This window comes from Stomoxys calcitrans, chromosome 2, assembly GCF_963082655.1.
Source record: "Stomoxys calcitrans chromosome 2, idStoCalc2.1, whole genome shotgun sequence".
Classification (NCBI taxonomy): domain Eukaryota; kingdom Metazoa; phylum Arthropoda; class Insecta; order Diptera; family Muscidae; genus Stomoxys; species Stomoxys calcitrans.
In genome coordinates this window covers 40,113,573-40,125,671 of record NC_081553.1, presented here as the reverse complement: position 1 = coordinate 40,125,671, position 12,099 = coordinate 40,113,573, and the positions used below count along the sequence as shown (strand labels likewise).

The 12,099-nt window shown below is 35.3% G+C and overlaps 1 protein-coding gene across 1 annotated transcript in view; it reads right to left on the bottom strand.

Moving 5' to 3' along the window:
* LOC106088732 (CCR4-NOT transcription complex subunit 6-like) overlaps positions 1-9,477 on the bottom strand; it is a 193,398-nt gene extending 183,921 nt beyond the window's left edge. Inside the window, exon 1 of the mRNA XM_059363787.1 lies at positions 8,947-9,477. Within this exon, the coding sequence (XP_059219770.1) occupies positions 8,947-8,956 (10 nt within the window). The 5' untranslated portion in view covers positions 8,957-9,477. The remainder of the gene's footprint in view (positions 1-8,946) is intronic.
* Between the last annotated feature and the right edge of the window lie 2,622 nt (positions 9,478-12,099).

The following is a 12,099-nucleotide window of genomic DNA, read 5'->3' as shown; positions in this document are numbered from 1 at the left end:
GTCTACAATGTTCAGCATTCAAATCATTTTTGGTCAAAATCGGACTATAACTCTTTTCTATTTGTTATGTGTGTTTCTGGAGAAAAATAGAGACCGTCGAATTTCGCAACAATTTAATGGGCATTTTCTCTGCGAAGAAAGCCAGTACTTGGCTTTTGACCTGCACAGCTAAAGTTAAGGAGCTTTTCATTTTCAAGTTGTTTGCCTGCTAGGGCGAACATCATTAAATTTTGCAATTTCTGTTTGTTTTTCTTACGAGCTCAATGGTCGGAGATTTTTCTTTGCATATGGAAAAGGAAAGCCAGAGATAGCAACACACACCAACCACTATGGTATGCGTTTCATCTTTATTAGGTGTGATGGCTTCAAGGGCCGTCCGTTGGTATGTTGTATTTGATTCGTATTTATTGCGAAAACGCCTCTATTATACAATTGCCACATTAACCACGTTCGACAACCCTGTCTAGTAGCTGTACTTTTTCCCAATGCATGTATTTTTTAAGGCGTATAGCGGACACAATGAAACTTATCCTTTAACCTAACCTGTAGTTATGGAAAAATCCACCATTATAAACAGCTAATTACTTTTAGAGAACAAAAATTTTTTTATATGTATCTGTCAGCGTTATTTATTTGAAATTAAAGCCAAACTGCTTTGATGCAGAATTCACTAATAGAAGTTGCATTACTTGCCAAAAACAAAAAGTGTAAAGGCCCCATGAACATTAAATATTGAGCCATGGTGCCATGGTGCCATATTTCTTCAATAAAAATTCAATCCCAAACCGGTTTGCATTTTCCTGAAACTCATATCAAGAAAATATTTTTGTATATAATTATTATATTAATAAAAAACAAAAGGAAATTATTATTAAAAAACATTAATGAAATATATTAAGTATAAAACAAATATTTTTAAAGAGAAGTTTGAATAAAGATCAACAAAATAGATCGAGATTATTTATCTTTCTTTGTTCAAACCAAAATAAATTTTTTTTTGCTATTTTCGATAAAGGAAAAAAAATTAAATGTATGTAGATAGAGATTTGTTATGATTGAATAAATTATAACCTTTCATAATAACCGCCTGATGATAAGCGTCTCTGCAAAGAATATTAATAAAGTTGTTGTTGATCGATTAATAATATTAAAGAAAATATTATATTGAGTCTTAAATATGGTGTGTATCAGATCAGCAAGAAAGAGATTCCATTCGTTTTGTTTTGTTTCAATCAGATAGCGGAGATTTATTTTTGGTAAGAGTTGGAGAGAGTATCTAGCTTGTGATATTGTGATGCATACGTTGTTGTTGTTAATAATTGATTCTGTGTTTTCGATTGTGTGGATGTGTGTGTAAGAGTTGTGACGAGAATCTAATTTTTTTAATGGAGAAAATGAAAAATCTCTTGAAAAATTTCCAATCAAATATATCATACACTACAGGAAAAATAATATGTGAGAGGAAGAATAAGTTAAGAAACTAAAGATTTTTCGCTATGTACATACCACATACACTTTTTTACATACAAAAGAAAAGAAGAGAAGAAATCAAGATTTTTTTGACAAACTTAGGATCATATCAATAGAAAAATTCTGTGTCATTTTAACATTAAATGTAGGTATTAAGTTCGTTTACTGTGGAAAGTTACCACAAAACATATTCGAAATCCTCAAAAATGGGTTTTTACAACAACAAGACTTATAGGCAGCGTTACCGTTGGAAATTTTCAAATAGTGGCACAAACAATGTCACTTGTAAAAAAAGTGGCACAAAAAATTGCACATTTTTTAGGTTTTATTAAAAAAAATGCTAGGAGTAACAAAAAAAGCTTTTTATATAAATAACATAAAAAACTTTTTGAAATTGGTCTAAAATTTGGCACAATATTTTTCATAAAAAATAAAACGTGTATAACAAAAACAAAAAATTGAGTTTTTTTTATACATAACATAAAAATGTGTATAAAAGATAAGATCGGTCGATCCGAATCTTAGATTCCACCACCGTAAATCAATCCTAGGTTTTCGGTCGAGACTTTTTGAAACCAAAAAGCTAAATTCAAATTTGGACGGACGAACGAATTTCGCAAAATCGATATACGATATACAGAACATGTATTTGTAGGATTTAAAATAAATGTTTTGGCGAGTTGCGGTGGTGGGTATTTAAATGCTTAAGTGATATATTTCACAAATATAAACAAACTTTACTTTTTTGTTTTGTCCACTTACTCTCGTTCAGCTCAAAAATTTTAAATTTTTCGAAAAATTTAACATTTATATGCGATTTGTTGGACGACAAACAATAGATAATCGCTACATAGTTGTATTTTCGAACAAGTGGCACAAGTAGATGGGAAAGGCACACAAGTGGCATCGTCCAAAAAAAGTGTCAAATTTGATACAAAGAGTTAGTATTCTCTTCTGATTTCGGAATAAACGCTGAAATTTTAAATTATTTCGCGAGCGGAAATTGACAGCGAGCAAATGTTGTTATTTTCATACCAAAACCCATTCCTTTATCTGCACTTATTGTTTTCTCTATTTTAAATATATTTTTTCTTAAATAAAAAAAATTAACCATTGAAACCAATAAGTCAAGCAAAATGATGCAGGCAATAGTTTCAAGTGTTGTCACTATAATAGATCTTTGCATTTTCCTCACTTTAAACAGAGTACTACTTTTCCTCCGATTTTCAGCCAATGTTTCGTCGACGTTTTTTTAATGGAGTTTGACAGCATTCCGCTCGAAATACTGAACAGAATACTCAGCTTAAAGTTGTACAACGGTAACGCTGCTTATAGGTAACCCCATCATATGTTTTACAACCAGCGCTCATTTTTGCAAATTGAGTTGTTTGCGTAGTGTTATCATAAAACATACAAGTGGAAGAGATTTATTTGCTAAGAATTGTAATTTATTTAAAAGACAATGAACGGCGAACGTAAATGAAAATGTTTCCACTATTTTTTTATGTGGAGTTTCACGGTAAAAACTGAAATTAATACCCACCTTTAATTCAAATTTTTAAAATGATCTGACAACAAACAAAATATTTAAATTTCATCAACAACATTCGATTTAGGACTACATACAAACTTTTCTTGACAGTAGCTCAGAGGTAAGCTCGTCCGCATTTGACGGACGAGATAATCAGAAAAAATTGTCAGTCACAGTGCCCCACTTACTCAGAAATCTTTTATTACTATTTTTTATTACCAATTCTATTTTAATCTCATTTTTATTCGAATTTCATTGTTCATCAAATTTGCATTTGAATTTCTCTTATCATATTAGGATGTTTGCATATTTGATTAGAATTTTATTAGTTAGTATTATTTGCATTAGGTTTTCTGTATTATGATTTTATATTTGACAAGTAGGGGGCGCTCTGTCGTGAACTTTATATTATAATCAGTGTTGACGTTTTTGTTAGATTCCTCCAAAATTGATGACGTCAATTTTTGTAGGTTTTTCCAACATAAAAATTATTCAAGATTATTTTACTTTCCTTCGTTTCTGTGTTTTCGTTAGGACTGTAGAATAAAACTATGGATGTCGAGAAGCCAAATACTGTTACAACGGTTGTCATTGCTTCAAATTACAGGAAAAAGGAAGTAATTTCTGACATTGACTGCAACTGGTACGAATTTTAAGGGATCTTAAATACTGTATAAGAAATGCGGCTTTTATGCGTTCAATGCCATCAGTCGGACAACAGAGCTATATGGCAATAGCATACAGATCTGGTCAATGCTCAAATGTGGAATAGTCCATGCATCTCGCTGTAACGACGAAAATTGGTAGTAATAGGGCATTTCTGAGCTCAAACTATTAAATTAAGAGATCGCTTTATTCACACTCGTCACGTTTGTTCACGTAAATCAAGGCAATAATTCAAGATTTCTTATCGGAAAATCGGATATAGGCCAACTTTGAGCTTTAGGCTGCATGGTGATTTCCACAAACAAACGGACATACATGTCTAGATCGTCTATGAGTATAACGACGATCTAGTTTAGTAATGGCAAACTGGCCAACTCCTCGGTGGTGGGTAAAAAACATATACCCCATTTTTAGCTTGTAAAACATTTGGTAGGTTTTGGTTAGGTTTAGTAGGATTTTTCTTCAATTTTGGTATGAAATAATTTTCTTTAGTGACAACACTGATTATAATATATTTTCACACACATCTTTTGCCATAAGTGCTAAATTATTTGAACCGTTCAATGGTCCAAATGGGTTGTTATTTCTCTTCGTAATTACATACATATATCTCTGCACCAAGTAATAAGTACTAATTTATGTAAGAAATTTGACAACCCCTCAAAGATAGCTACAATAGCGTTATCTACTAGACGTTTGAAGGTCTGCGTCCAAGTTTCCAGTGGAACGAAAAATCTAGAGCCCGGGAGTAGGCTCAGAATTGACTCCAAGGACGCAATAGCTACGGTGGTAGTTCATGCCTTAGGCCTTTTGTCTGCTGCTGAGACCTCGACCGATAGATCGGCTGCGCCCACTCCATTGACTAAGAGAAGGCTGGTCAGCAGGGGCTTCTAACGAGGATACCTGGTTCGAATCTTACCGATCCTAACAAACTTTCGCATGCCCTAGGAAATTTACCTTCTCTGGTAAGGATAGGTTATGTTAGATTGAAAAGAAAGTGCAGATTATAATCTGTCCCATGGAGGTCGATAGGCCCAATGTCCAGTTTCAGAGCAAAAAGTTCCTTTATTGAACTTGCAAGCCTCAAAAAGTATAAACGATGTTTTATACCCGTGAGTTTGGAAAGCCCACAAACAAAATGTTGGACCAGATGGCAACTCTGTTTTAGAAATGTTCTGTTAAAGTTATTTAGTGGTTGTGTTTAATTGCTTGGCTTTTTTTACAATTGAAAGTAAAAAAAGTTTAAAGTGTATTAAAATGAAATAAATGAAAAATGCTCCTACAGGTGTGTAATAAAAAAACTAAATCTTTTTAAACTCTTGTTGCAGACTATAATTTTGTGCGCTAAAGTGTGTCGCCTTTGATGTGTTGATTGCGTAAATTTCTTTGTGGTACTTGGAGCATAGCTTTGTTCGTACGACCATATGTTTATATCATTTGAAAGGTAATTATGTCTACTTTCATGTTTATAAAGTTTCATGCGCTCAAATTGGCCCTAAATAGGAAAATTGGGTCAACCTTTAGATATAGCACCCATATAAACTGATCTCCTAGTGCATTATTGAGCCTCTACAGGGCGCAATTATTGTCAGAACTGACTACATTTTCACACACTGACTTCTCCTATGACCGCCAACATATACGCCAAGTATTGTTCAAATCGTTTCACATTGTGATATACCTCCTATATAAACGCATCTCGCGATTATACTTCTTGAGCCTCTAAATGGCGCAATTATTATCCGATTAGGCCTATAACCTGATATAGCCCCATATAAACCTGCCTCTGAATTTGAAGTCAAATCCGGAATCGAACTATATTAGGTAATAGATCGATTCAGGCCATATTTGGCTTGGATATTGGACGTAATAGCAGAAATTATCGTGCAATATTTCAAATCGGATATGAATTGCACCATCCAGGGGCTCAAGAAGTATAGTCGGAAGATCGTTTTATATGGGAGGTATATCAGATTATGGACCTATTTAAAGCCTATTTGGCGTGGATGTTGGTGACATTAGTAGAGTTCGGTATGCAAAATTTTAGCTTATCGGATAGTGAGCTCAATTCAACGCCCATCGCTAAAATTAAGCGTGCCATAGAACATATAGACTTCAAATTCTGTCAGTGCTTTTTTGGCGCCCTCACAGTCGCTGGGTCAAGATTTTAGAGTCGTAACTGATTTTTGAGATATGTTGCCCCTAAATCCCTTTACTGAGCCTATAGCGCATGGCAGTGATCGGCTTGTTGTGTGCTCTAAACTCTAAAAAGTAACTTCAAAAAATCTAGGTCAGGAATTTCGAGCTACTTACAAAATTCAAAATTTATTCAATCCATGCCCTTAAGTTTGTTCAAGTCTGTTGTTTTGCCACACCTTAATGCCGGAGTCTGCTAGTCGCTTAAGCCAGGTAATGACATAGGAAATGATCTTACGTTTCATAATTTGCTCCACATGTCCAACACAATCTACATCTTGCTGCACCTATCTTGTATATTAAAAACCAATTTTTGTTTGTTTGTTTGCTTCGTATTGACTCTGAAACGGCTAAAGAGATTTTTTTGATACTTTAACAGATGTCACAAAATGGTCTTGCGGGGAAAACAGAGTGAGATATATGAAGGAGGGCGCAACCCTTGCCCCAATTTTCAAACACTCCAGATCTTGGAGGTTTGCACCCCCAGGGGTGGGGTGCCTAGGGGGACAGGTCAGCCCCAACAATAAACAAAAGGGATATATAGACCAACCATGACAATATCTGACTCATGAAATGAAAAGCACTTGAGAGCAGGAGACGAATCTGAAATTTAGGTTTGGGGCCAAGTGTTGGGTGGCCGCCCCAAAGCCCAATGCGCTCCCAAACCGAACATATTTATCCACCATGGCAATATATTGCTCAAATAGGACTTATTTACTGGCCATGGCAAGATGCATTGGGACGCTGTACAGATCGATCTCTCTACTCTCACCAGTAGCCAAGTGACTTAAGGGACGTCTTGGCTACTGTTGTATTGAAGACAGCTTTGAGGGACTACCCCTCCCTAGACTCGTTGTATAACTTCTATTCGCCGAGCATTTTATGGATTGCACAGCACAACAACAGCTTTGCTGCCATCTCCGCTTACATTTGCAGTGGCTTCAATCAGCCTAGGAGGCTAGTGGTAGGACGGTCCTTGTGGGTCTGAACCTATCGAAAGCATGCGACAGATTTGACGACATCGCCAACACGTCCCGCCAACCAGGCCTGAAATACTGCACCATGAATTATCTGTGTTGTTGTTGTTTGCTGTTGTAGCAGTGTATTGTACATAAGGCGGCACCCCTTGGCAATGAAGAACTTCGCCGGGCCGATCCTGTATGTGAAACCGACTGCCGGCTGTGTCGTCGCCAGTCGTTTGGGGAATTTAGAGATAAGAAGTCAAAACCCCATAGAGTAAAATAGGTCCTCAAGTCACTTGCCGGCAGCCCTTGGGTTGCTGAAAAAGAACCCTTCAGTCCTATGGTAGCCGGTTGTCTGTACTGGATTGACCCGATGAAGTTCTCCATAGGTTATGTTGCGCCTGTGTGGTTTCATCAGCTATGTGGCACGCAGAATGCCGCTCATCGAACTGCGACGTCTCCTCAGTTCTCAAGTGGACCACCTCCATCAGGAGACAAAGATCTTCCCCGTGCGAAAACATAACTACATGCTGTCCAAGCTATATCTTCTGGGATGTTATCGCCGGTACTAAGCGAATCATCACCATGCATCGCAGTAGGTTTCTTTGGCGCCATAAATTCGCCAAGCATTATTTTGCACGAACAATCTGCAAGGGACAGACATTTTTTCATATTTATTTAAATAACAATATGCCCCGTTTTATTTAGTACGGTAGGCCGAGCCGCAAAAGGATGCATCCTCAAAAGTTTTGAAAGACTTAAGAACTGCCATGATAATGAAGTGATTCCAATCCCACGAACTCCGCCGCGGCATGTTTAAAGAAAATGTGGACAGAGGTGTTCCTAAGACTCAATAATAATTAATTGTGCCATAACAATTAACAACAAAGTTAAGATTCTTCGTTTTTTTTTTTTTTTAATTTAACTTTATTGGTTTTTACACCTACCACAATCAGAACAACACATTTTACTTGATTAAATTTTTTGCTTTTAAATGAAAGTCTAAATCATTTAAAAAGGCAAAAATCCAATTTCCCTATAAACTTCGATATGCAATAAGCCACAAACTGTTTGGTGGGGTCGGGGGAGTACTATGGTTGTTTGATTGACCTCCCCCAAACACATATGGGTTGAGTGAGAGACGCGTCAACACAAAAAAAAAACCAAACCTTTTCATTGTTATTGTTGCTTTTCTTACTGTTTTTTGTTTTTCTTCGTCGGTCGTGGTCAACCACAGAACAGAAAGCGCAATTATACTGCAAACACACACATAAGCGCACTCTAGAGAAAAAATATTTAATATTGCCAGCCACCAATCGCACACAAAAAATGACGTTGTTGTTGTCAGAGTTTGGTGGCTAGTGAAAAATTCTAAAGTATTTTGGTCCTGTTGGTGGCTGTAGATCCGTCAGCCTGCCTAACTTAATAAAAGCAAAACAAAAATTGCCATTAATGATGGTGAAGAAGAAATATAAAAATGAATACACCAAAGCAGGGATAGGCAACAGACAGGCGGCAGGCGGTAGGCAAGAAAGTCAAAGGAACACTACATAAATACATACATACATGCGTAAGTGACAACAAAGAAACAAAAGTAGTGAACTATACAAAATAACAAGAAAAAAGCATAGTAATGAAAAGCAACAATGTAAACTAAAAAAAACTGATATTAAAAAGGAATGGAAAGAGGGACAAACTGAAAAAATAACAAATTCAAGCAAATAGTTTTGGTCGGTCTTATTGGACAAAAGAAAAAATAAAATGGAAATAGCAGACAAACAAAACAAATAAAAAGAAGTAAAGTAGCAAGAAAACGCACACACAAACAAAAACAAAATGCAAAGTCAAAGTGAAATTTAAGCAGCGGCAAGGGTTAAGGAATAGGAAAGGAGTTCACCAACAACGAAAAAACACAATTTTATAAAAAAAACAGACAAAATGGAGATGTATGCATTGTTGTTTTTGTTCGGTGGGAAAGATGTTATTAATGTGTTGCGGAAATTCATTTGTGTGGTTTTTTTCTCAGTGAATTTTTTATTTTATTCATGTTTCAGCAGCAGCAGACAGAAATACAACATAATTTAATGCACACAATTACTTATAAACAAACAATATGCAAACCTGGCTGCATCCAACAACTATAAATTTTACCAGATAATTCAATCTCAAAATTAGGTCTTTTGATTATTATTCCCAATTTCAGTTTTGTGTTTCACTTTTTCCGTATTACTATTTTGGTTTTTTGTTTCTTTCCACTACACAAATCACACACGCACTTAATTTACATTAATCGTCGCCAAAATATTTTTGGGTTTTATTCTTTCTTTCTTTTTGTGGGGCTATTCTTTTTTCAGTTTTTTTTTTTTTTTTTGTTAACAAGATTTTATTTTTTCGGCAATATGGAGGAATATGCGACGATGATGACGACTACGACGGGGGGATTGCACTTGTTTTGTTTGTATCGACTTGTATTTTGGCTGTGTTATGTTATTTGTTTGCTATTGATCATCACTTCATGCAGGTCCGGTTGTATTGTTTTTTAATTTAATTTATTTTGTTTGTTATTATAAAATGTAATTTTCTCCGTTTGTTGCTCCCCAACAACTTCAACTTAACCACACTTTTTCACTCTCTCTCCGTTTATTCGCAACAGAGAGTGAAGCCGAATCACGGTTGTGGTAACGGCGTCATCATGTACAAGATGAGCGGCGGCGGCAAGTCATTAAATTGATGAAAATTTGACAAAAAGAAATTGGTACAGAAATTTTTGGAAATTTTGTTAAAATGTGTTTAGAAGATACATTAAGGAAAAGCTACCGTGAAAAAATTACTTTGCAGGGGGCATCTGTGATTTTGATAAAATTGGTATGAAGACGTCATCCACGTTTCGGGAAAGACTCGTGGATCCCCGAGGGTAAAAACTATTCTTGGGGGAAGTGCTCTAGATAACGAATTTGAACTTGGCACATAGGCTTAATTATTATTGTAAATGTTACTAAAATTATGTGTAAAAATTATAATTGTAAAATTATATGTTACTTATTTAAATCCATATTTTTTTGCTACGTTGAATGTCATTGATATCTCACATACGATAATTATAAGATCATTGTTATCTTGTTGTATGTGAAAACAAAACAAATAGAGAAATCTAAAATGTAAATAAAAAAATTTAACATATAAACTAAATAAAATAATTTTTTTTAAACTTAGGCTGGTTGGTGGCGCTTGTGAATATAGATAATCTAAGAACATGCTGCAGAATTCTGCTCTCAATGGCATGTAGTTTTTCTCGTTTGCATTTTCTAAAAATGGGCTTTATTTCCTTTCCCGTAAAGGAAACTATGGTGTAGTGCATGTATACAGGGTTTCGGCAATCGTAGCTTCCAATATGTGTACCTTTCTTTCTTTTATTTCTTTTCTTTTTGCTGTAAGTTTGACTTTATTAATTTTTTCGGCAGAGCGGCTTGCTTTGAAGAAAAATAAAATAAATACCGACACCTTTAAGCTTGACATTTGCTGTCAAATTTTCAGAGTATAAAAATTTCTCTGTTTTCATTGTCTTTGTATGTACGACATGGCTGAATTATTTTAAAGGTTGTCTCATTTGTACAACAACATAAAAACCATATGGTGAAATCACCATCTTGCCATCAAGCTGATCGATATGTGTTTGTGTACGTGTACAGAAAGTGTGCACACGTGAGCAGAGAATAAGCGAAAAAGAAGATAACAACAAACAGAATGCAAATAAAAATATGTCATCTTAATACCAACAAATCTGGCCGGCTGTTAACAGCAGTTCGCGTGAGGCCACTTTTTACATCCGCCTTAAAAAGGTGGTCTCACGCGAACAGCTGTTAACAGCCGGCCGGGTTTGATGGTATTAAGATGTCAAATTTTTGTATGCGTTGTCTTTGTTGTTATCTTCTTTCTCGCATATTATCCGCTTATACACGCACACGTATACATACACGCACACAAATTTGCTTGATGGCAAAATGGCGTATTGTACCATATGATTTGTGGTTGTGGAACAAATGAGACCACCTTTAATTGTTTCGCCATGGGCATTGACAAGTCCATATAAAAAAAGGTCGGCGAAACGATGGAGAAAAATAGGCGAAAGGTCCGTTTTTTCTTTTTGTTAATTTATTTATTGGGTTGCCCAAAAAGTAATTGCGGATTTTTCATATAGTCGGCGTTGACAAATTTTTTCACAGCTTGTGACTCTGTAATTGCATTCTTTCTTCTGTCAGTTATCAGCTGTTACTTTTAGCTTGCTTTAGAAAAAAAGTGTAAAAAAAGTATATTTGATTAAAGTTCATTCTAAGCTTTATTAAAAATGCATTTACTTTCTTTTAAAAAATCCGCAATTACTTTTTGGGCAACCCAATACTTGAGAAAAAATATATAAAACCATAAGCACAGATAAAAACGTTCTTTTAAACCCCGTTCTGTTCATTAAATTCGGATTTAAGGCTCTCGTCAGCTGATTTTATAAAGGAAAAACAGATGATCGAACCCTTAAATCCGGATTTAAATCACGTTTACATTGATTTAACTAAATCCAAAAACAAATCCTCTCCGTTTACACTGCGTTTTTAGGAATTCAAGTGACATATCCAAGCGTACATGCGTATACAATGTGCAAAGCACACCATGCATTTTGGTACTTCATCGATGATTTAGCCATGAAATTGGGATTATTTGGAATTTAAAAATAAATCCTGTAAAAATGGGATTTATTTATGCATGGTAAAACCTGACAAAAAACACAGGAATTAGCATTTGAATCTCGAAAAGGCCATAAATCCGAAATTAGTGACTTATGTAAACATATTTTTAATCTGGTACATTCCTTACTTTCATGCAAATTATTTTGTGGGAACGAACCATGTGTTATTAGGACATATTCGTAGAACCCGGTCGATTAACCCCGATGGCCTTTAAAATAGATGACGCCGTTATGTGTATTGATGGGGCCTCAGTTCGTTAGCTTGGTTTTTGCTCTTTTGCTCTTTTCATCTATTCGCAATTCTCTGTTATTCTTTGACAATGCAAAGTCCTATGGAATGAAAAAATGGCAAATGCACAAGTTGAATTTCTTGTTAATAGATGTCGTCTAAGGAAAATCAAATTGGAAATCCAATTCAAATGGCAAATGCAAGTGAAATTCTTTATTAATAGATGTCGCTTCGAAAAATCCAATTGGATCACACAAAACTTAAAATCCCGCCGAGTGCCCTACCCTAAGCAATTTGGGTGGCTGGT